At 31.4% G+C, this 27,126-nt stretch overlaps 1 protein-coding gene across 2 annotated transcripts in view; it reads left to right on the top strand.

Annotated features, from left to right (window-relative positions):
- LOC114338534 (adenomatous polyposis coli protein) overlaps positions 1-27,126 on the top strand; it is a 216,516-nt gene that overhangs the window by 16,321 nt on the left and 173,069 nt on the right. Inside the window, exon 1 of one of the 2 annotated variants that reach the window (XM_050653906.1) lies at positions 10,562-10,851. The exons of the other annotated variant lie outside the window; for it this stretch is intronic. Coding sequence (XP_050509863.1) covers positions 10,849-10,851 — 3 coding nt within the window. The 5' untranslated portion in view covers positions 10,562-10,848. Of the gene's footprint in view, positions 1-10,561; positions 10,852-27,126 lie in introns of those variants that run through there. 2 annotated transcript variants of the gene reach the window in all.

Below are 27,126 nucleotides of genomic sequence, written 5' to 3'. Positions count from 1 at the left end.
ACTTTCTGAAATTTTTAGCCCCCTAGGTGGTCATGTGACCCACCTAGAGCCTAATTAGGCTTTTTAAGTTTTTATTTTTTATCTCAGCCGCATCGAGAACTAGCTTTAAAAAGTTCTGTCCGAAAAATTTTGTTTTTAATTTTTGGCGGGAAATTTAAATTTTAGAACGATTTTAAAATTTTAAATGAGTATAAAAAAATAGCTAAGACATTCGTTTTCACGAAAAAAATATATAACGTGTATTTTTGCATAATATTTCACCCTGAATTTTTTCAAATTTTTAAAATTGGTGAAACGCACCTTTAAAAATAACAAGCTGAAAATGCGAGCATTGTCATAACGAAAACTTTGCATATTTACGTATTTTAATTCATATTATGGAAAATTTCTATTATGAAAAGTAGTTTAGAATTAATAGGTATGTTTTAATGTGCCATTATATCATTCTAATTTAAATGTTATGAACTATAAAGGTAGTTTACTCTTGATCGAAATTCATATTTTTTATATACCTCGTATAAAAGTAATAAAATTTTATACAAGGTGTCCCAAAAATAGTGGAACGGTCGAATATTTCGCGAACTAAACATTGGATCAAAAAACTGAAAAATACTTGTTCAATCATTTTCAAAAATCTATCCAATGACACCAAACACCAACCTCCACTACACCCCCTGGAGGTGGGGTGGGGAGTAACTTTAAAATCTCAAATGGAAACCCCTAGATTTTCTTGCAGATTTGGATTCGTTACGTAAAAGTAAGCAACTTTTATTCAAGACATTTTTTCGAACTGTGGATAGATAGCGCTATAATTGGGAAAAACGATTTATCCTGATACCATGGATAAATTATAGAAACGGTCTAATATCTCGAGAAATACACTTCCAAATAAAAAACCAAACAAATTTTTTTAATACTTTTCGAAAACCTATCGAATAACACTAAACATGACCCTCCAACCCACCCACTGGAGGTGGAGTGGGGGGTAACTTTAAAATATTAAATAGCAACCCCCACTTTTTATTACGGATTCGGATTTGTCATGAAAAACTAAGCAACATTTATTCGAAACATTTTTTAGAATTGTTGATAGATGGCGCTTTTATTGGAAAAATACGATTTATTAGCGCCATCTATCAGCATTTTAAAAAAATATTTCGAATAAATGTTGCTTACTTTTTCATGCAATTCATGCAATGAATTCGAATCTGCAATTAAAAGTAGTGGTTGCTATTTAATATTTTAAAGTTACCCCCTACCCCACCTCAAGGGGGTGGGTTGGAGGGTCATGTTTAGTGTTTGTCGATAGGTTTTCGAAAAATATTAAAAACCTGTTTTTTGGTTTCTTATTTGGAAGTGTATTTCTCGAGATATTAGACCGTTTCTATAATTTATCCATGGTATCAGGATAAATCGTTTTTCCCAATTATAGCGCCATCTATCCACAGTTCGAAAAAATGTTTTGGATAAAAGTTGCTTACTTTTACGTAACGAATCCAAATCTGCCAAGAAAAACTAGGGGTTTCCATTTAAGATTTTAAAGTTACCCCCCCCCCCCTTCAGGGGGTGTAGTGGGAGTTGGTGTCTGGTGTCATTGGATAGATTTTTGAAAATGATTGAAACACGTATTTTTCAGTTTTTCCATCCGATGTTTAGTTCGCAAAATATTCGACCGTTCCACTACTTTTGGGACACTCTATATATGATGGTTGCATCATAAATCTTAGAACATGAAGAGCTTTTTATGAAGAATAACTTTTATTTGTCAAATTAAAAATAAAAGAGTTATAAATGAAAATGTTCTTGGTATCCATAATTTGAGAAAAATCTTCAAATATTTTTTTTCATTAGAAGGATGCATACATTGTCATGTACACAGACATAATACTGACTAGTGATTTTAGTCAATAATTTTGTCAATTCGACAAAAAAATCATTTCTAAATAGTTAATAATTATTAGATATTAAATAATTAGTAATTTTGCCAATTTCGGCAAAATTCTCAAAAAACAACAAAATTACCTTCTACAACCACTAGCCAGTTGTGTCACGTTGTGTTGAGTTTAGCGAACGACTAGAAATGGAACAGTCCATTTATCATAAAGGGGAGGCCGTATTTATACTGGTATAAACCTTTTTAAAACTGTTAATAAAGTATTGCTTTTAAAATATTATACTCAAATTGTATTTTTGAAAATCTTATTTATTTTATATAGGGCCGGTTTTTCAGTGCTGGGTTAACCCAGATTTTTCGGTCACCGAAATTTTTATGGTTAATCAGTTTTTCAGTACTAGGTTATCGCTTAAACCCGTTTAAGTTGACCAAGATTTTAACCGATACTCGCTATCATAGGTGGTTTAACTCCGAATTTTCCGACAGACGTTTATCTATATTTGCTGACAGAAGAGGTTAGTTAAATTATGACATTTTGTGTTACCGCGGGAAATATTGTATTATGTATTATTATATTCTTACCTAATTATATCTTCATCATCAGATGAAGAATCGGAACTTGAATGCATTAATCATTTTTGTAATGTTATGTTATTTGTTATTTATAAAATAGGTTATGAAATTCTATTTTGTTTATTTTTCTGTCAAAAATCTATAGAATTGCACATCTTGGTATAAAGCACTGAAAAACGATATAAGGGTTAAAATATTGGTTAAAATTTAAACTAGGTTAGCTAACCAAAATTTTAACCGCTCACTGAAAAACCGGGCCATAATAATTAAATTCACTATCAAATGTCATTGATGTTTTATTAATACTTAATTTAAAATTTAGTTTGACATTCACGAAGTGTCAAACTCAAATATAAACAACCTATGCTTGGCAAATCGAGATTTAAAAAAAAAAGTAGCCTACTTCCTAATCAACCATTTGAGCTGACATTTAGTGCGTCGGTAGGAGATAACCGGATTGTGACGTCACATTTTAGACTTTGAGGTCGATTATCTCGAAGACCGTTAGAGATATCGAAATGCCGTTTTCAGATTTGGATTCAGGAGACAAAACTACATAAGAATCCATCGATACATCTGTTCTAAGTATTGCAGGAGCGGCGACGCAATAACACACAGACTTTTGCAAATTTATAAACGAAAAGTTTTCGTTGAAAAAAACCGCATTTTTTCGGTTTTTTTTTTTTCGGTTTTTGATACAATTTTATACATATTTTTCAAAAAAGGTAATACCGTCACTAGAATAGGTAAAAAAATGAAAAATAATTGGGGTTTGCTTAATAAAAATTTTTTGTAATCCCATCCATTTTCAATATACAGGGCGTTGAAAAAAACAAAATTTTACACATTTTTTACGATTTTGCCGAAACTACTGGCAACATTGTAATAAAATTTGGCGAGTTTTAAGAGGTAGTTGTTGTGCATTTTTTGACATACAATTAAGAATTTTATATTTATCATTGGCGCGTATACGGGTAATAGTCTGAACTTTTTAAAGAAAAAAGATAGTACGCCACTGACATATTTCAAATTATGTCTCAATCAAGACTTTGATTGAGACCAAGTTTCTGGTTACGCCTTCGTGGTTTCTATTACTTGCAAACCATACGAATGTTGAAGTAAAGAAGATTAGGGGAGGTCTATAATTTGCACCTCACTTCCGTCTATTCAACGTGACAAAATTCCAACGAAAAGATGATCTCTATACTCAGTTAGGAGTAGAACTAATACAAAAGAATTTCGCCGTGATACGAAAACAAAAGACGTATTGTATAAATGTTTTATCTTTCCAAAAAAAACCAATACAAAGGAGTGCAATAGCAGCATAGCCTTAATGAGTGATGTCTTGAAATAATTTTTAGACGTAATTCACAAAAGAATATATGGGAAAATAGACGAAGACATAAATAATACACAAAATGAGATGTAGGAAAGGTCTAGGAACTTGAGATGCATTGTTTGCAGTGAGTGTTCTTTCGCAAAGATGCCTAGATATGAATCAGGAAGTATATGCCTGCTTCATTGATTTCCGAGAGAGATTTTGACTTTGACATATCATCGTCTTAAGAAAACTGTGTTAAGAAAAACATAGACAGCAGAGACATATACTGGAATCAAACAGCGAAAGGGGAAGTTGAAGAAAAACTGATTGAAGATATCCAGATCCTTGGTGGCGTGCGTCAAGGGTGTATTTGACTAACATTGTTGTTTAATTTATATACAGTGAACCTTTTAAGATATGCTAGCAATACTAGAAGAACTACAACATTTTGCTAAAAACTCAATGTGCATTGCAACAAGTTGGAATACTTGGGCCACATGCCACATTAAGTAAGAAGGAATGCTCACCGTTTAGTTTTTAGACGAGTTCAATTATTGTATATACACTCACCGGCAGAGAAAACGGGCACCCCAAAAAATGGGTCATTTTTAATATCTTGTATTTCCTAAACCTGATGTCCGATTTAAGTAATTTTTTTAATATGTTATAGCCTTATTCTTTATCAATATCGCTGTAATAATATTGTTGCTAGACAGGTACATTGTCATTGTATACAGGGTGTACGAATCAAACTGTGTTTTTTTCTCAAACTTTGGAACACCCTGTGGAATGTTCTAGCTTTTATAAAATACTAAAATTAAAACCCAACTATAGCCACAGATTTTCTTAACATTCTGTTTTTTTATTCATTCGCTTATGTTGGATAATCAAAAAGTTAGGCACTTTAACAACTACCCCTGTTTTTCGTCAATACAGGGTGTTTTTCAATAAGTACGGCAAGCTTTAAGGGATAATTCTGCATGATAAAATAATGACAGTTTGCTTTATAAACTTATGCCCGCAAATACTTCGTTTCTGAGATAGGGGGTGTTGAAATTGTTCTTACAAACTGACGATTTATTTATTGCTCTAAAACGGTTTGTGATATGCAAATGAAATTTAGTAGATTTTAAGAGCTAGTTATTGCGCATTTTTTGGCATACAATTGAGAATTTTATATTCACCATTGGCGTGCATACGGGATATATCTAAAATATTTATACCCGTATGCACGCCAATGGTGAATATAAAATTCTTAATTGTATGCCAAAAAATTCGCAATAACTACCTCTTAAAATCTACCACATTTTATTTGCATATCACAAACCGTTTTAGAGAAATAAATAAATCGTCAATTTGTAAGAACAATTTTAACACCCCCTATCTCGGAAACGAAGCATTTGCGGGCATACGTTTATAAAGCAAACTGTCATTATTTTATCATGCAGAATTACCCCTTAAAGTTTGCCGTACTTATTTAAAAACACCCTGTATTAACGAAAAACAGGGGTAGTGGTTAAAGTGCTTAACTTTTTTATTATCCAACATAAGCGAATGAATCAAAAAACAGAATGTTAAGAAAACCTGAGACTATAGTTTGGTTATAATTTCAGTATTTTATAAAAGCTAGAACATTCCACAGGGTGTTCCAAAGTTTGAGAAAAAAACACAGTTTGATTCGTACACCCTGTATACAATGACAATGTACCTGTCTAGCAACAATATTATTACAGCGATATTGATAAAGAATAAGGCTATATATAACATATTAAAAAAATTACTTAAATCGGACATCAGGTTTAGGAAATACAAGACATTAAAAATGACCCATTTTTTGGGGTGCCCGTTTTCTCTGCCGGTGAGTGTAATTTGAAGACAAAGCATATCGCCATAAAACTATAAAGTCAAGATAAATGGTTCAAGAACATTTATGTGTTTTAGGAAAGTAATAAAAATAAAATTGGTTACTGTAAATTTTTTTATAGTGGTAGATACTGTTATAATTATTATTATTTAATTATGTTTAATAATACAATTACCACTTTTATCATTTAAAATTAATTATTTAAATATAAACGTTTTATAAATGAGTTTATCAGTAGCTCGTGGATATGAAAGTTAATCAAATATTATACAGTTTAAATGTTTGGGTTAGAAACCTCAAAATATTATCTCGGTTAGATATCATCTAAACAAAAAACGCGTATATTTTTAAATTTAGTTTTGCTTTCATTTTGGTTAACCGTAACTATGACGTCACCATGACGTCTTAATGATGTTATGAATTGGATGTTGTTTAAAAACGACAGTATGCATCACTATTGCAACAAAGTTGGTAATTATTGACATACAAGATGTTTAACATTTTCCACATTTTTTCATTTGGCAAAATATGACATCAATGTTGAGCATAAATCGTCTAAAACATCCGGAAAATATTTTTCAAAACTTAAACCGTTGTTGTGATGTATAAAGAAAAATTAAAGACTACAATTTAAAATAATATATTCGGCAAACATACCAATATCGACATAGAAGGGTTATTGTACTCAAACATAATGTACAGACCAATACATTAAAGACGTCTTAGCCAAACATTCTATAGAAAATAACCATGCTTTGGACTTTGAAAATGTACAGATTTTAGAAAAAGAACAGAACTACAATACAAGATGTATATTGGAGAGCATTCACATAAAGAAAGATCAAAATTGTAACAATAACAAGACCGATATAAAAGATATCTCCAATATATATCAGATAAATTAACTTTTGCACTCCATCGCAAACTAACAAAAAGTGCAGACAAGAATTTGCGAAATTTGAGCCAAGGAAGAATCCTAAAGGGTTTGGCAATAAGTCAAAACAAAACAAAATACCCTAGTATGCTCAAGAAAAGCTACAGTTAATGTGAAGATTAAATATTGGCGAATGTGAGTTTCAAAGGAAGAACATTTTAAATATCTTGGGGTCTCAATGAATGGAACTAATGATAGAAGCATAATAACAGCGCTACAGGCTTACGGCTTCTAAATTCTGGATAATATTTCTCAATTCTCTTCGGTCCTCTGCACTCTTTCTCCAGTCCTTCACCCCGATTTCTTCTAAATCCCTCTCTGTAGCCTCTAACCATCTCTTTCTTGGGCGCCATCGTCTCCCTTGTTCCCGATGCTCTGTCATTCAATATTCGTTTGACGTTTCTACTTTCTGACATTCGAGTAATATATCCCAGCCATCTAGCTCTTTGGGCTCGAATTTTTTCGTTATTTTTGGTCTACCATACATCCTCATTACCTCTTCATTTGTTTGTCTCCTCCAGGTTTTCTCCGCTATCTGTATACCTCCAAAAATCTTTCTCAGGACCTTCCTTTCCCATATCTGTATCTTTTTCTCCTCTTGTTGATTCATTACCCACATTTCGCTCGCATACACACTGCGGGTCGTATTATCGTTTCATACATTCTGATTTTCGCGTTTCTTGATACATTTTTTGCTTTTAATATCGTGTTTAAGGAACCCACAACTCGACTTCCATTCAATAATCTTTTATCTATTTCTTTTTCTTCCCTTCCAGTATTAGTTACAGTCACTCCCAGGTATTAGAATTCTGATACTTCCTTAAATTTATATTCATCTCCTTCTCCTTTCATTTTTATATAGTTATCCTCTTTCTTTATGTCTCCTTTCATTACCATGTATTGTGTGTTTCCTTGGTTGATTCTTAATCCATACCCTTTTCCTTTCGCTTCTAACTTTTGGAAGATTTTTTGGAGGTGTTCCTTTGTTCTTGTTAGGATGACTAGATCATCAGCGTAAGCTATAAACTGCTGTATGTTATTAAATATGGTACCGCTTGTACTAACTTGTATGCTTCTTACTATGTGTTCTAGTACCAATATAAATAAGTCTGTGGATAGAGGTTTCAGTCCTTTATTCACTGTGAATGGTTTTGAAAAACTTACTTCCATTATTATCCTGCTTTTTGTATTGTTGAGCGTCATTGTCACTAATTTAATCAGCTTTCCTGAAATACCTAAAGATCTCATTGCTTCATATAGCATATCTCGGTCTACTGAGTCGTAAGCCTGTTGATAGAAGCATAATAATGAATCAAAAAATCTTGATACGAAATGGAACGTACTGGAAATACAACTTGCTCAAGGATAAGAATGTTACTTAGAATACTAAACTGAAAATTTACAGAGCAGCAATTAGACTAGTAATCACATATGGTGCTGAAGTAATGTGTCTGACACAGAAAGATGAAGAAAGATTGAGGATCCTAGAGAGAAAAATATTTCGAAGAATAGCATGCCCTTTAAAATAAGGTAATAATGAATTGAGAAAACTGATGAACTATGAAATAAGAGAACTTTTGAAAGGAGAAGGCATCCTCTGATTTATCAAGGCAGATAGACTCAGGTCAAAAATGTCTTAAGGTATTACCTTTTCTGCAATATAGCAATAAATACAAAATAAGGGGGCAAAATACGCCTATTGTTATTCAATGTTTTTTAACCACTTTGGTGGCACTTAGAACGTTAGTAATTCGCTTAGAAAATTCTTATATGTAACTTACTTATATGGTCTACCAAATTTCATTAAAATCGACCTACTAGATTTTGCATAATAAATTTGCAATGTAAATGTTTTTAAAAAAGTTCAAATTTTTTAAAATCTTTCTGAACAGAAAGTAGACCATTTAGAAGTTGGCTAATTTTTTTACATATAAAGAGGTGCTCTACTTATCTAATACACTACAGAATTAAAATCGGATTATTTAAGGGCCCTCAGCAATGTTTTAAAATTATAAACAATTTTTTGGCTTATAAACAAATAGCTTTGTTTAATAATAAAAAAATAATTTTTAGCAATGCAAATAATTAAAACCGGTACCTATAATTTGACTTAAACTTTAAAATGCTGTCAGCAGAATTGCTATTTTATTTTTTAATCAAAAGTTATTCTCGTCCAAAAATTGCAATTTTTCGATTTTTTGAATGTTCCACCGCGTTTATCTCGAAAACTATGCATCCTACGAAAAAACTTGTAAGAACATTTTCTGCTTAGAATTACCCAAGAAATACAAAAAAATGTTTTATTTTTTGTAAGTTCTTTGTTTATAACAATCTTATCGACATCCGGATCAACTGTTACCCAAAAAATTCGTGTTCGACGGGTCAAAATACATTAGAAAAACTTGGGTAAGGCCATCTAAATAAAGGAGCCCGTAGCACCCCCTCCTGGACACAGCACTAATTTGTTTATCAGCCAAAAAATTGTTTACAACTTTAAAACATTGCTGAGGCTGCTTAAATAATCCGATTTCAATTCTGTAAAGTGCATTAGATAGATGGAGTGCTTCTTTATATGTAAAAATATTGACAAATCTTTGTATGTTCTAGTTTTTGTTGTGCAAGATTTTAAAAAAATTAATTTTTTAAAAAAAGTTTAGATTGCAAAATTATTATGCAAAAAATCAGATCAAATTATTGAGCGCATTTTTAAATTTTGTTAAAAATCTTCCTATTTCTCCATGTAACTCGAAAATGATAAGAGATGCCAAAAAAAGGATTCTATACAAAAATGTAGGTTTCTTCTAGATAAACATTTTGATTTTATTTTTATAACAGTATCTCTTATCATTTTTAAGTTACATGGAGAAAAAGAAAGATTTTTGAGAAAATTTAAATATGCGCTCTATAATTTGATCTTATTTTTTTTTCAAAAACCATTAATTTTAAACCCGCTCAACTTTTTGAACATAAAAATAACACTGTAGTAAAATGTACTGTAGAAGGAAAACGATGAATTTAAATTCTTGTGGATGAGTGGTTAAATATACTTCTAAATTTTTTTCTTAAAATTCGTTAGTCATCAATTTTTTGCAGCATATCTCGCTTAGTTTGAATGTAATCGACATTTAATATTGCTTATTTGAAAGGACTTTTCAAGCACAATATAAGGTATTGGTAGCATTATACACGTAAAATCGACCGTTTCTCTGTTATTTCAAGTTGAATACACTGATTTGAGCATGCACCAAGAAAACAAACTCTTTTTACCTACCATATCTCTTTTTGTGTTATTACTAGAAGATTGAAGAAGGAACGAATCTCTTTGTTTTTTTTTATGAGCTACAAAGCTACAGCTTTGTTTTATATAATTTTTTTAGTTAGATGCATTGTTTTTAAGGTATTCGCAAAAAACCGTTTGAATAGGTGTTATATTTCAATGAAAATGGCCAATTTTCAACCACGAATAACCCAAAAGGTATTGAGTTTTCAAAAAAAAATATAGCACAGATTTTGCTTAGAATTAGGTTCTCTAGCAACTTCGGTAGTTGGTTAACCAAAAAATTTTCCACCCCCGAGAATAGGTGGGAACCGCCCCCAAGACAAAAGCACACATCGGCATAGGGTAGACTTTGAATAAGGAGATATTTTCAGGCTATTCCTAAAATTTCATTACTAAAATTCATGCAGTAGATTAGAATTCGGAGGTAATAACCTGTTCTTGCTCTCATTGACTGCCCTATCTCACATCCACCTAAAAACAGATCCTTAATCCTTTCTGGTCTACACTCTGAAATCAAAAAATTTCTGTAGGTTTGTTTTTGAGGATTCTTTTTGATATATTTCATAGCAAACACAACTTTTAGAACGTTCTCCGTATACAAGATTTGGGAGAGAACTTGCGCAGATGGCTGGTTTCCTGCAATGCACCACATTTTCACTTTTGCTCTTTTCCACAACAATCCTCGCGGACGCTTACATCGTGAAGTGATCGTTCATCGCTATCGCTCGTATTATAATAGTCGATACGCTCAGGAGGTAAACCGCAACGGAATCTACGGTGTGTAAATAGGAAGCTATTTTTGTGGGAACATTTTAAATAATAATAAATAATCTTTTGGAAGTAGACCGTAGACAGGAGTAGTTGATAGTGAAGAGTGCTTGAAAATAATATCAGTGAGAGGATATAGAGTGTAAACTTGTGATTTTTTTGAAACATTTGAAGCATTTAGTGCTTGGACATGAGGAGTAATTAGTTTATTATTATGGTATGTGTATGTAAAATTACAAAATAATTTTTGAAACATCATTAATATAACAATGTAGGATTTTGGAGAAGAATTCAGAATTTTGATGTAAATATTGGTTATTGTATACATTTTCCAAAATTAATTTTGTGTGAGTAGTAGTAATGATAATGAATTTGTCTGGAAAATTATAATATTCCCTTTATGGCAGTAGCGGATCTAGACATTGGCCTTGGGAGGAGAACTTCCAATGAAACACCAAGTAAAAGACATACAAAATAAACTCAAACTACATAAAAGACGTAAATAATAACTTATAATACATGCATCTAGTTCCCTTAATTTTACTAACTAGCGGGTTTATTGAGACGAATTTCATTTGTCTGTCTAGGGTTTAAATTTTATGCCAACGAGTATATTTTTGTTTCAACGATTTTTTTCTTAATTTTTTACCTTGTTGGGGGGGATTTCCCCATGTTCCCTTACCGTAGATCCGCCACTGCTTTATGGATTGTCAAAAATTATAACCTCAAAGTAGGTAAAAAAGTATGTCCTCTTTAAAATGATCGATTTTCATTAATATTAATAATATTTTTGCAAATTATCAATAAGCTAAGTTTGTTCTGAAACGAAAAGTGTAGTGGTTAATAGATCCCCAAATATGAAAAAATTGCGGAGTGCTACAGTGATGCGTTTCTGAGAAAGGTGAATTAGTTCCTATGCACTAGGGTGCAGTAGGGTGAATTATATGCACTTTTTTACATATACCTACATCAAAAGAAAAGTTGTTCAAAATTAATTTTCTATCGAAATGCCACATCCTAAAACATACAGGGTGGTATATTAAATCATTTTTTTTACAAAAATACACCTACTTCAAAAAAGGAATAAAAACACGAAAAAACGGGATTTTCTTTTTTGCCCCATAACTGTTTCATTGTAATAATAATTAAGCCGATTTTTAAAATTTTTGTCTCGTTTAAACGCACTTTTTACGTCAAAGTGACGATAATTACCAATGGCGGACCCAGGTATCCCGAGAAAAAAAGGTATGGGGCATAAAGAAAAATCGTGTTGTTTTGTGTTTTTTTTGTTTCGTTTTTTTTAAATATATTTTTGTAAAAAAAATATTTTTGACTTTAAAAAGTGACATTTTGATAGAAAATTTAATTGACCCTAATGCAGCCGAGTTTATAGGGACTAATTCATACCTTTCTCAAAAATGCACCCCTTTAAATGGTAGTACTCTCCGGTTTTTTCATATTCGGGGGTCCATTCAACACGTGAAACAAAAAATCTCTTTAACATTGTAGTTCCTTTTACCCTCTTTTTCTTTGGAAATAATAGTATACATATTGGTTAAGTTCTAACTCAGTTTTCCTAACCCTTGTTTTTATGTTCAGGTCATTGTAGAAATACAGTAGTATGACCTATAATAATAGATTGTAGTAAATGTACATATTTTATGATAAAAGCCACTCATTACTACTGTCGGCGTAAATGTTTTTATGTAGTTTTTATCTTCGCCATTCCATTAATATCTTCTACCTTACTGTTTTTTACACCTAAGCCAGATACGGATGAGTGTGTGTTTTAGTTACCGACCACTCAAAAAGTGTGAATACACTACTTGTTATAATCCATTTTATATCGTATAGTATTCTAAAGCCGGGATCCAATGGCGTACCACGCCACGTTCTACGAAATAGAAGAAGATAAAAACTAAAGACGGGAATCAAAGCAAAGTGAAATAGCGTTATTTCCCTCAAAATTTTTGATTTGCGATCCTTGGGCGACGATCGAACCCTCTATTTATGGCCGGCGTGAATCGGCGCGAAGTCTCCCATCGTTTGTCGGTAAATGAACACGGTACAAAGGAAGTCAAAAGCTGATACATACTAGGCTCGAACCCCTCCAACTAGAGTTTCACGATATTCGATAAAAATATCGATATTGTATTGATATCGTAGCGAAAACCAATACGATACCGATACAATACATTCCTTAGCAATATTAATGTCAATGCGATACTCATTATCTGAAATCAATACAATACTGTTGTATTGTCGATACGCTTGCCTCGATATTATTGAAAATATTGATACCGAGAAAAAAAAAATAAACGCCACAGTTGTTTGATTATATTTTGTGGAATAGGTATTTAGATCATAATTATTTATTACATAAAAGTAGAAGTGATTTGCAACCCAAGCATCAGTTGTTATAATATTTTACACTTGAGTGCATGAACTTTAAATAATTCTTGAGAGTGAGTAAATGTCTGTTATGATTACACTGTTTATATCATGTGGCATTTGTGGCAATATTATGGACGTAAGTGATGATAACTCAAAAATAATTTTTAACAAATACTGCATTGCGATTTATTCCGAATCTCCGGGGATTTCCTTATATTTTCAAAAGTAGTTTTTAAACAATACAGAAGTAGTAAGTATTTGTCGACTTTCAAAGAAGCATTCAGCCATATTCAATCTTTATAAGAATATACATATAAGTTATAAGCAATATTCGTAATATTTTAGAATAATGTCCATTTGCCTACAAAGTAAATGTTTTGCATAAAGGGCCTACACAGCTCAGGACCTAGATTCCGTGCACTGTAGATATCTACATGTCGCTTTCTATCGATATTTGAATATCAAAATATTTGAATTTTTAGCTTTAGTTGAATTATTTTCTAGTTTTGCTAGGTTATACTCTAATTGATAAACTAGAGCAAAACTAGAAAATAATTCAATTACAGCTAAAAATTCAAATATTTTGATATTCAAATATCGATAGAAAGCGACATGTAGATATCTACAGTGCACGGAATCTAGGCCCAGATGTATAATGCTTTTTATGTCGATATTTTATCGAGTATTGTATCGATATCGTATTGAAATCAATATCAATACGATATTTTTATAAGAAAGTATTGCCAATATCTCTTTTTAAAGACAATGAAGTCGATTTTACTAAGTCACAAGATATTTACTCAAAACACACACTACACATTACACTTACACTATAATCTGATTGCGACTGGCTGAATAATTAATATCTACGCCATTTAAAAAAACTTGTGCCCCTCTTTTCTTGTCGATTTTTATAGCTATTAGCGATTTAAATGTTTATGGAACAAAAAATCTTGGAATCCTACTGAGAGGAAAATTTTATGGTCGTCGTTGAGGAGGGTGGAGTGTGCTTTTATCATTACATCAATCTTTTTGAGAGACGTTATAAATGGAAATATTTTCCCAAAGTTTCCCCAGATTTTAATATGATAAAATCATCTAAAAGCCGAATCAATAAATAATTCTTTAGCGACCATTGATATAGAAATTATAATGTTTAAAAATTGTATAAAATTGTTTAATATTTTTTATTAAAAACTGATAGTCATTGGGCCAAGCATTAAAAAAATATTACTTCCCTCATGAGACTTTTTTTATTCAGTTATTCATGTCGAGTCGGACAACTTTTCTAGTTCGGTAAATTTTCGGCAGGGGGCTTTTGTTAAATATAGAGGTTTCTAAACTTTGTTGCGTCCGACAACTGGAATACCCTTAACAATTTGTCGGACAATATTACCAGTTAATTGTAAATATTTTTATCAAACAATCCTGCAAAAATTAGCTGTCAGGGTATAAATTTTATGACTATATATGATGCGCATTTGGTGGGAGGGGTAGTCTATGACTATGGAGCTATAAATGATCATTTTTTGCACAATTGTTTGATAAACATACAGTTTACTATATAGTTAAGGGTACTAAAGTTAGCCGACTCGACATGAATAGCTGTATAAAAAAATTTAATGAGGGAGATAATATATTTTTAAATGGTGGGCCCAAGGACCATAATTGAAATCAAAGATTGTTTTTCATTTTATTCAGAGTGGAGTACATCTCTGATTTTACTCTCTAGTTTTTATTAAGGGGATGGGTACGTATTTTCGGCTGCAATGCTATTCAAATGGGGATTCGTTTTTTTCGAATCCTGAGAAAACTAATAAGTATTTTTGAAAAATTTAAACGCAGAATGAAAGATTACGTTATTAGTGAGGGCCGAAAGTCCCTGATAACTTCTATAATGTTTATTTTAATAAGTTACAGGGGTGAAAAACTAAGCGAAAATTTAGTGTGATTTTTAATTTCAAATATCTCATTAAAAATAAACTTTTACTTATTCTAAGGGACTTTCGGCCCTCGGTAATAATTTAGTCTTTCATTCTGCGTTTAAATTTTTCAAAAATATTTATTGGTTTTTTCAGGATTCGAAAAAAATGAACACAATGTCCGTGGTAATATTTCCAAATTTATCTTTGTCTTACAACGCTCTCAGTCGAATAGAATATTGTCAGTATATTGTCAGTCAGACAGTGACAATCAGTGACAATTTTAAATATTTGACATGGCATCGGGAATATTTTCAGTTGTTGATTGAATAATATTGATATATAGTGTATTTGATAAATAATTGATTTAAGACGTGAACTTAATAAAAAGTTATTTATTGTGTATTATTTATAATATATTCTGTAATCCAAATATTTTGTTGTTAAAGATGTTCAAAATTGTAAGCGTTCCATAGTAAGAATATATTATTAAAAACTCACTTTAACACTTTTCCTCTTTTCTCGATTGAGTATTAGTTTTTGTTGTACATATAAATTATTACAAGCACTGAATACATAGTTAGTGAAAAAATTATCAAATTTATTAACTGAATTAATAATTTGCAATTATACAAATAACAGTTATCCAAGAACATTCAAAAGCCATCTCTTAAGGTAATGATGACATTGTCAAGTAGAACGACATTCTAGTAATGTTTGCATATCCATACCAGTGTGAATTTTACTACACGTAATGTGCCGTGTAAAGACAGAAAAACTAGGGATGGCCGTAAAATATTTGCGAATTATGTACCGATGGCCTTAATCTGATTGTTATTGAACAATAAATTAGTCCAGTCAATTTATCTCGATTCGATAGAAAATGAGATTATAGTGTTATGCAATTGTTTGTTGATAAATATGCTAATATTTAACAATAAATGTTACTTAATTTGTCAATATCCCATTTTCTAACAATGTATGTACCCAATATCATTGCACCTATTTTTTGAAGAAAGCCAAACACCCAGTTTAGTTCTAAAATCGAAATATAAAAGAAATTGATGACCAATATCTAAATATTTTTCAGCAAATATAGCGGGTAGAGTTGTAGAGTGTAGATATAATCCCATATCTAATATGATTCCAAATAAAAATGTTATTGCTTTTCCGTTACAATCTCTCGGAAACGATTTATTTTATAATTTATAATACCCTAAGGGTCCTTGTGTATTCGGACGTCAAGATGAGACGAAAGAGAGAAATCTCTGAGAGATAGACGGTCAGCAATCAATGAAGAATCTCGAAAGTATATCTTCTTGTAAAACACTATCACCATTACCGACCGTTCACAATAAAATGAAAGTTTATTATTAGATTTCATTCAGTATAATATAAATTAATAAGCCATGTTTAAAGATGGTAACATGTGATCGTGGCGGGAAAAAGCTTTGTAAATGTAGATTTCAAGTTGTACCAACACAGTGAGGAGAATCATTATCTGCCATACTGAGAGAAAGAATGCGATACGAGGTTTGTACAAATCATATTATCTTCATCAATATGTACATACAAAAAAAAGATATTTCAACCATACATGAAATTATTCACGAATTACTTATTATACTGTCTCATTTATAGAAACTAGTATCGCAAAGTTAGCCGCTTGTCCAGGGCCGCGTTTAGGTCAATTGCCGCCCTAGGCAATTCTCTAGTAGCCGCCCTTCAAACATGTACCATTTTTGCGAAAAAAAAATGCAAGCAGAATTTTTTATTTAGGGAGCGTTCAAGTATTATGTAACACGAGTTTTGAAGATTTTTGACCCCCTCCCCCCTACGTAACGCAATTTCTGAAGATTTTTGACCCCCCTCCCAACCTGCGTTACGTAATACTTGAACGGTCCCTTAAATAAGAAATCTATTGTTTGGAAATGTATTAAAATGAGGAACATAGAATTTATAAAAAATAATATTTTACACAAGTGAGAAGAACAAAAATCACACTGATCACAGTATGGTATGAATTCACTTTTTACCGGTGAAAATAAACACAGAATGTTTTACATAAAAATGAAAAATTATGATTATGTATAATTTGCAATTTGCACTAGTATAAGATAGGAATGTGTTGCGATAGCAGTAGCCGTTATTTTTTAACTGTTATTTCACTGAAAGCTATTTCACACTGTTACATCATTTTCATAACAACTGAGATATTCAGGTAGCTGATTACTTTTTTAATTATTGTAGACCTATAGGAAGAAAACCTACCCTTGTCCTGTCTAGAGTTCACGTCCGTTTTTTTTAATTATTAACAATTTAATTTGTATGTAATTTCTACATACATTACATATATGCAATTTTATTATAAATGTATTAATTAATAAAGGGTCTACTTTGTTTAAACATTTCTTGAAAAAATTATTTTTTTCCAAATACCTATTTTCTTAATCATATCATTATAGTATGGTTTAACTAGATCCAAACCCAGACATCCAAAGTTAAAGTTATCCTCCAGCACCAAATTGTTCTATATGGTCTACATAATGTCGGGTTTGGTGGGAAGAGGGGGGAGAAATCGGTAAATTCGTAGTTTTTTAAGTTTTTCGTCAATATTTCTAAAACTATGCGGTTTAGCATGAGCAACCTTCTATACAAAAATGTTTTACATTAAATTTGAAACAAAAAAGGTCCTCTTCATAATCCGTCTAAAATGAACGGCTCCAAGGTTATGGAGGTAGTATAGTATAATTGGTCCAAAAAAGGCCTAACCGAGACATTAAAAGTAAAAGTTTTCCTCCAACACCAAATTGTTATATATGGTCCAGATATTATTCAGTAAAAAGTTACACCATTTTGAGCGTCCCGTTTGGGGGGTAAATAGAGGAGAAATCGGTAAATTAGTAGTTTTTTTATGTTTTTCGTCAATATTTCTCAAAATATGCTTTAATGTTCTATACAAAAATGTTCTACATTAAATTTAAAACAAAAAAGGTCCTATACATAATTGTTATAAAATCAACGATTCCACATTTACTGAGGGTGAAAAGTGGAGGTTTTCGATACTTTTTATATTTTTTGAGAAATTTATAATATTTTTACTGATTGAAATAAATTTTCTTTAGCAGGATTTGCTATTTCAGTTGCCGATAGTATGTTAGTGATAATCCCTTGAAGAATTAAACGTCAACCTCACCACCCAAAATCATCTTCAATTGCCCAAAAAATATAAAAAGTATCGAAAACCTCCACATTTCACCCTCCGTAACTCTGGAACCGTTGATTTTATAACAATTAAGGATAGGACCATTTTTGTTTTAAATTTTATGTAGAACGTTTTTGTATATAACATTGTTTACGGTTAAACATAGTTTTAGAAATATTGACGAAAAACGTAAAGAAATAACTAATTTACCGATTTCTTCCCCATCTCCCCCCCAAACCAGACGCTCAAAATGGTGTAACTTTTTACTGAACAATATGTGGATCATATAGAACAATTTGGTGTTGGAGGAAAACTTTTACTTTGGATGTCTAGGTTAGGCCTTTTTTTGGACCAATTATACTATACTACCTCCGTAACTTTGGAATCGTTCATTTTAGAAGGATTATGTATAGGACAGTTTTTATTTCAAATTTATTGTAGAACATTTTTGTATAAAACGTTGTTCATGCTAAACCTCATAGTTTTAGAAATATTGACGAAAAACGTAAAAAACTACGAATTTACCGACTTATCCCCTCCCCCCTCTTCCCTCCCCCCCTCTCCCCCCAAACCCGACGTTCAAAAAGTGTACCTTTTTTCTGAACATTATATGGACGATATAGAACAATTTGGTGTTCGAGGATAACTTTCACTTTGGATGTCTGGGTTATGTCATTTTTTGAATCAATTCTATCATACTATTAATGATCATAGAAAAAGTTAAAGTATATTTTAATAAATAAATTATTTTTATTAAATAATAATTTATTGAACATAATTTATTCATTAAAATATACCTTAACTTTTTCTATGATTAATAATGATAGTATCATTACAAAAAATGGATTTTTGAGAAAATATTATTTTTTCAAAAATTATTTAAAAAACTAGACTGTTTATTAATTATTAAATGTCTAGACAAATTGCATATTTGTAATTTACACAAAAGTACATACAAATTAAAAGAAGAAATATCAAAATTCATTGAGTAGATCCCAAGATATAGAAAATGGTAGTAGTTTTAAGTTGCTTTTTTAGTTTTTGAACTCGTGCATTTTTCGGCTCCCGCCAGGTAGCTGACAACTGTTTTAATTGTTGACCTATAGGATGAAAACGTACATGTTTCCTGCCTAGATTTCGCGTTCGTTTTTTAATTATTAACAATTTAGTGCAATCAACGCAGAGGCTCCCCCTTCACTTACTATGACTAATCATCATTTGAACTACATTTTTAAAAATTCGAGTAAAATATCATCTTTCCGAATACCTATGTAAGAAGATGTTTTCTACGGACAAATTTTTTAAAGTTATTGTAAATGTTTATAAACTAGTATTTTTTACTATATTAGATAATTTTTTATCTTTTCTTAATACATTTTGATAGGATCACTTTTCTACTTTCATTTGGCATACGCAGAATTGTCCTATCTTCATTATTTTCCGTCATTTGTTATTGCAAAACAAAGGTCTCTGGGATAAACAAATAGAATAACTAACTTTTAAACTAATTAATGGATCGGTATCAAATTTTGGGAGTTTGTTATGTACCCTAATACCCAACTTTGAGTAAAGCGAAACACTACAGTTCTAAGTTAGTTTTAGGTAAACTCATTAATAAATAACGATTTTCAGTTATTTTGCAGTTTACGAAGCTAAAAATTAACTTTTTGATTTTCAAAAATCGTCATTTTGAAGGTTTTTAATGTTCTAAAAAAATAAATTTTGTAATTTTGTGTCAACTATTTAGCTTTTTAATTGAGTGCAAAAAATGGAAAAAATCGCGTTGATAGCACCAAACTGTTAATAATTAAAAACACGAACTCTAGGCAGGAAACATGATGGTTTTCATCCTATAGGTCAAGTCCACAATAACTAAAAAGTAGTCAGCTACCTTGATATTAATTTCATTGTCCCGAACATGGTCTATTTCTTGCTTGTTTCCCTGGCTGGAGTATTATATCAGTGCGACGACACGAATATTATCTCCTTGTAATAATTCAGTTTGAAAATCCCAACTTTAACTCGATTTCCTACTGGTAATCTTTAGTTTCTGCAATATGTGCAATATTGATGTGATCAGTCAATTCACCGTCTTTGCGGAGCTTCTGGCAGCCCAATAATCACTAAATTTATGACTTCCGTTTTTTTTTATGAATAGTGTTAGGTTTAAGATAACAGAATGCTATGTTTGTTTTATTTTTGATATGAATGCAATTTCTTTTATTTAGAAACGAATGCCCACTTCTATTTCATTGATGGATGAATGATGAATATACATATTTGTTATTCGATTTTAATTTTTAAATACAAATATTTTTTTGTACAGTATTTTTGCCGCCCCAGGGGCGTCATTTGATAGGGTTAGGGGAGGCAGTTGCCCCCTCCCCTGAAACTGAAAATGACTGAAATTTACAAAAAATACTTTCAGTTTTCATCATTACATCATTTAATATAATGTATTGTATATTACATAATGCTTGCCCCCCCCCCCCAATCAAAATTTCAAGCCCCTGTGCCGCCCTCTCAAAATTTGCCGCCCTAGGCAGCTGCCTATATTGCCTAATGGATAAAGCAGCCCTGCGCTTGTCCATAGAAACTACAATAACGATAAACAACATGGCATGGCGCTGTTATCTTGTTTACTTTGAATTTTGACGTGTATGATTTTCAGTGACATTGGCGCATTTGTTGTGTTCAAAAATGGTTTTTTATATTATTTAAACTTTTAGTCTTTGTTTGTATCTACATCTCCTTGTAATTTTTATTTTCAAACATATTGTTAGAACGACTAACTGTTGCTCTCTTATTTGATTATTTCCGATAATTATTTATTTTTAAGCTAATGAGACAAATAATGTTTTTTAACCTACAAATTGTCACTATACTTATTAGTCTAGCTATAGTTCTGTCCAACGGAAACTTATTTTCTTCAATTTTTGAAACTTATTTATTTATTACCGTTCTATATTTATCTTTATATTAGTGATAGTCGGTATGATGTTCAAGCTGTTTAATGTCGAGTCCATGAATCTCCTCAATAGAGAAAAAAGATGAAACACTTCAATAAAATAACTTTATAAAATACGTCCACCGGGATAATAGCCATTTCCTAACAATTAAATTGACAGTAGTACATGCCGACGTACGTTTTACTTAATGTTTTGATTTAACTTGTTTGCAAATTAATAATTACGTTTGTGCAAAGATCCGTCTGAACAACTTTATTTGGATAATAGTAGAACAATAACTGGAAATTACTGTTATTTGAAAGTTAGTAACTCACTCTAGAAAATGAATGATTCTTGATAAAATATTTATCAAAATAAAACGTGGGAACACTCAAACGAAAAAGGTACGTAATATCAAGAAAAATGTTAATTCAGACAACAAACGCAATACTTAAAATTTGTCCAATTCTTGATTTTATTGGAACAACAAAGCGATGTTCATCAATTCATTATTTTCGTTAGTTGAGCCAATGTATTACGTTTATTGAATGGATGAACATTCATTATGTATACCATAATATCACTTTATTGATATTACGAACTCTGTTCATTGAGTCAACGAACACTCTTCATTGAAACAACAACGTCGTTAATTGACCGACGAAGACTATTTGTTGTGTCAATGTGTTATTTCTCCTAACGTAATTCCGTTCATTCCCACAATAAATACGGTTATTCTTACAAGCAATTCTATTCATTCTTACAATCAGTTTCGTTCATTCCTACTATGATCGTATTTTATATTAATAATTACTGAATGCATTAGCCCAATGTATGATATTGATTAATAATAATTTTTTAAATCCCCCTTTTTTGTCCTAAACCTAATGGGCTTTACACTGTGTGATTTCTCATAATATGAGAAATCATATCATCATTTCACTTATACAGTGCGCTGGAATAAGTGTTACATCCCCCCCCCCCTTGGCCCCTTATTAACTTATTTATTTTTAGCACATAAGCAAAACGCTCGGACAGGTCGATTTTTAAAATAATCCAAGTATATTATAACATCAATGTTTCGAACTTTACACGATCCCTCTTCAGGTGACAGGCATAACTTTGATTTTTTTAAATGGGAAAGTACATCATGTGACAGCTCATTAAAAGCGTTTGAAATAGTGATTCCAAAAATGTATAACACTTTAATCCTTTTTGAGAGCGCAGGTGCAAAATTTCGATCGAATTCTTTTTAAACGCATTCATTTTTTTTGGAATCCTGAGAAAACTAATAAGTATTTTTGAAAAATTTAAACGCAGAATAAAATATTACATTATTACCTAGGGTTGAGAGTCCCTTAGAATAAACAAAAAGTTTCTTTTGAATGGTATATTTGAAATTAAAAATCATACTAAATTTTCTCTTTTTCACCCCTGTGACTTATTAAAATAATCATTATAGAAGTTCTCAGGGACTTCAGATCCTCGATAATATTGTAATATTTTATTCTGCGTTTAAATTTTCAAAAATACTTATTAGTTTTCTCAGGATTCGAAAAAAATTTTAAAAGAATTCGACCGAAATTTCACGATAATAGACACACGAAAACTTCCTTCTACTACGGACTATACTTGGAAACTAAATGAAATTATTATTCGGCACTTCGGCAGAGGTAACAGCATTGTTCAACAAATAATTATTTTTTAAACAATGGTAACACAGAGAAGCTAGGGGTATCACGATAAGGAAAAGCCGTTACATTTCAAATGGTCAAGCAAAACATTTATTGTCTCAACAACTACGTTTATTGTCACCATGAACGCATTGATTGTGGTTATTAAACGCAGTAGTAGATTGATTAATGCATTCGTTGTCACAACAATCAGTTTACATCTATACAATAATCATGTATTACTCTATATTAACAACATTTGTACATTGTTTTAATGAAATCTGTACGTTGGTACGATAAACCAAGGTAATTGCTTGTCATCTACGAAATCAAGAAAGTGAGTTGCTGCCAGAATTAACGTTATTTATTAAATATACGAAACTAAGTTATTGGCTGAATAAATTTAGTGTTACTGACTGATTAACGTACTCTGTTAATCAATATTACGAACTAAATTTTTTTGAGTGAAGTTGCCAAAAGATATTTTGATTTTGCCAGACAATGTTTAGAATTTTTTTCTTGTAATTTTCGATTAATATTTAATTATTATTTTACATAGTTAATTTCAGTCATTGATTATCAGACATGACGCCTATCGATATCCCATATATCGGTCCAGAGTCCGCAGATTTTCTTGCATTAGTTTGTTTATTTATAAAATTTAATAAATCGAAACGAACCGAAATTTTTTGATGTATACATATCCAGTATACAGCTTTACTGAACAACTAATGCAGATAGCAAGGTTGCCAGGTCAAAAAACTAAAAATCACCAGACAGTCGCTTAAAAAGTTGCCAGATTTTGCTAAAAATCACCAGATTGTTATGAGTATGCGCAGTAACGAAAAATGTGTTACTGCGCATGATTATAGGTTATTGCGCATGCGCATACGCGTAACAATTCGAGAACGGTAATGTGACGGGTTGGTTTATTACTTACTGAAACTCCCGATAATGTAGATTATTTACTATTTAAAACTAAACTTTTTATGTCATAAACTTGGCCTGGCACCACCTTGTTTCCACCAAACTTTTTGTTAAAACACCTAGTAATTTTTGCTCATGCTACCAAATTTGTAATATAAATAAAAACTGAAAAAATAGTTAGTAATACACCTACCCACTTTTGAGATTTTAAAGATGATCAAACCAACACAATACATGACAAAACTATAAAAACAGTAATCACTTACAACTCTACAGCAGACACAAGAAAGATACAACTGATAAATTGAAAATTGATATGTTGATATTAACTGAAAGGTATGTTTATAAAACCAAGACATAAATTATTGGAAGTGCATGAAACGTGCAAGAATAGCGTAAACTTCGGGAAATCCCCGGTTGAACACCACAGAGGCGGATCATTTTATATTACAAATTAGACTTTTTGTATGATATGAATATTAGGCAATTCTTAATAACGAATTCGCCCCGAGCGTTAACAAAGTGTCAAAGCAAAATCGACCGACCTGCTCATGGTGGCGGATTTTTGAAATTTTATAAGGACGCTTTGTGTATGTTTAAATGAGACATTTAAAAAAATGCTGTGTCACGCTAGTGATATTATGTATTAATATAAACAGAAAATAAAAACGCACTTAATCTGATATAAATTCTTCACCTTCCAATATTAATTATCAGTTCGATTTTGTATACATAACCTCACTATCGCAGTTTATGTCAATAAATCTTTATTAACGCAAAAGAAAATATTTTTGTTGCACTATAAATTACAGTATAAATTAATAACTAATGAATTCTAACAATTTTTTTCGGTTATTATCACTACAAAATAAAATATTCAAGTTTAACAAAATAATCCCATAAGACTCAATGTTAAAACGTCCTTACAAAATCTGACAGCGTGTCACGTGACTGTAAGTAGAGGGGAGACGCACGGAGCCAATAACAAACTCATATATAGTATAATCGTATTTTTTAAATTTTAAAATAAATTTATATGTAGATAAGGTCAAAAAATCACCAGATATTAAGCTTTTTAAAAAAGTTTTCACCATATCACCAAATGGGTTAAGAAATCACCAAATCTGGTGAATTTTCACCAGACCTGGCAACCTTGGCAGATAGTATACTGTGCCAAAAGTTCAATCTGGCGTTAAGACCTTGATATTTTGTGTAGCTAAACATAATATTATGATGTAAACAGGCAGATATTTTCATCACTTGAAATAAAGTCTTGTATTAGTAACGACTCCGACCTATTAATAATTACAGACTAGGTTATTATTTTGGGATCTATTGTAATGTTTCCAAACCTTTTTGGAAATGAAATATCTAACTTTCATTTTTCATAAATATCACAAAAAAGTTCAAAGGCTTCTAGTTTGATGTGAAAGCCGCCATGTGTTACTCTTAGAAATATTTAAAACCTGTCGTTATTATCTGTTCTCCAGAAAATGAAAATTCATATTAAAATCAATTTATATTACCGATACTAGATTTACAGTTGTTGCATTATGTTTATTACTTGAATAATGATTGGATTTAGATTGTTCTCATTTTGATGTATTAATCAAGTCAACATACAACAGAATATCGTCAAGAGTCTGAAACTTCACCTTGATTCTAAATTAATCTATACTAAATTTACAATCAATATGCAGTAGAAATAAACAAACCAAGACACGTTAAATGCTACTAGGAGCACTCCCGAATCATAATTTACAATGTATATAGATTGTAAATCCCAAATAATGATTTCCAAAGTTTATACATTGTAAATTATGATTCGGGAGTGCTCCTAGTAGCATTTAACATGTCTTGGTTTGTTTATTTCTACTGCATCTTGAATGTAAATTTAGTATAGAGACAATGCATTTTAAAGAATTAAAAATAAAGAACTTATTTTTTGTAGTTGTCGACAAGACAAGAATTCTTGTCTTGATAACAACTTCTTGTCTTGTCTTGAACAAAAAAAATCAAGAAATTTAAAAAAATCTTGTCTTGACGTTTTCTTGACATCTTATATCTTGTCTTGACTCAAGAAATTTCAAGATCTTGAAATTTCTTGATTGTCCGATCTGGTGATTCCCCGGCGACCTTTTTATTGAGTTGCGTGCTAAGACGGCCTCCACTGCCACTGGCTCTTGACTCCGGGGAGTCCCCGATCTGCATTTGTTTCCTGACGAACGAAAAATTGCTGTGCAGTTGTTCTGCCTTAATTCATGACTTATTAATTCCGATTTAAAAATGTGCTAAATTTGTTATTTAAAATAAAATCTAGTTTGCAATTTTATTTTCTCAACGGGATTAGGTAAAGCGTCGATGATACGGGGCTAGTTTACAAGCTGCTAGTAGGCGAGTTTAAAAGCTAGCGAGTGAGCGATTTAGCGACTGTCGATGACAAACATAACTTTACACCCGCTCCGCTCAGTAGCCAACTAGCTACCAAAATGAAATCAAATCATCAAATGTTGAACTATTTGTTCTCAACATTATTTTTATAAGCCAAAGGATCTTCGTCATCCAATTCTCTAATAAATCTTAGGAAACACCATATTTATCGCGATTTCCTATAAATGATTTTACCCATTTTCTTTTCTGCTTTAAGTTTTTCTTTAGTTTCGTACATTCTTGACTGCATTAGCTTAAATAACTATGCCCGCGCGAACTAATTCCGTTGACATTTTTGCTGAAGTTACAAATACGGAGACACTCTATTGGCAACCAGTTTACTAGCAGCAGGCAGCAATGATGACACAAGGCTAGTTTACCAGCTTACAAGCCAACACGCCAGCGAATAGCGAAAAATTAGACCGGTTTTCTATTTCGCTTGCAGCTTTTTTACAATAGGATAGTCACTAGCAGTTAGTAAAAAAATTCGATGACACAAGGCTACTTTATAAGCTAAATACAAGCCAGTTAGTTCGCTAGCAGCTTGCAAACTCGCCCCGTGTCATCGACGTTTAAGAATCATTTTTGTTTTTAATTTACATTTTTGTAAATCGTTTTAGCAAAAAAAAGTGTTCAATAAATTAAAATATGTTGTGTTAAAATAAGTATCTTTTTCACAATAAACACGTTTTAGAGCTTTCAATATTAGTGAAGATATTTCAAAATTTCTTGTTTTCTTGGCAAGAAATCGGACATCTTGGATATTAGTGCACCCTATGTAACGCACAGCTGAATCTTATATTTGTGCGTCACAGTGTTGCCATGCCATTTCTTTCATAATTTCAATCAATGTTAAATGTACCTACAAGAATAATAGAATAAGAACGTTTACTTCTCCGTCATTATACTAGGTAGAATGACAAATGAGGTGTCAAATGAAAGCTTATAATCCAAGGATAGTACTAAAGGTGAGAAATTAGACCTAGATTGTCT

Source organism: Diabrotica virgifera, chromosome 6, assembly GCF_917563875.1.
Source record: "Diabrotica virgifera virgifera chromosome 6, PGI_DIABVI_V3a".
NCBI lineage: Eukaryota > Metazoa > Arthropoda > Insecta > Coleoptera > Chrysomelidae > Diabrotica > Diabrotica virgifera.
Note: the sequence above shows the minus strand (reverse complement) of the source record. Positions and strands in the feature narration are given on the sequence as shown.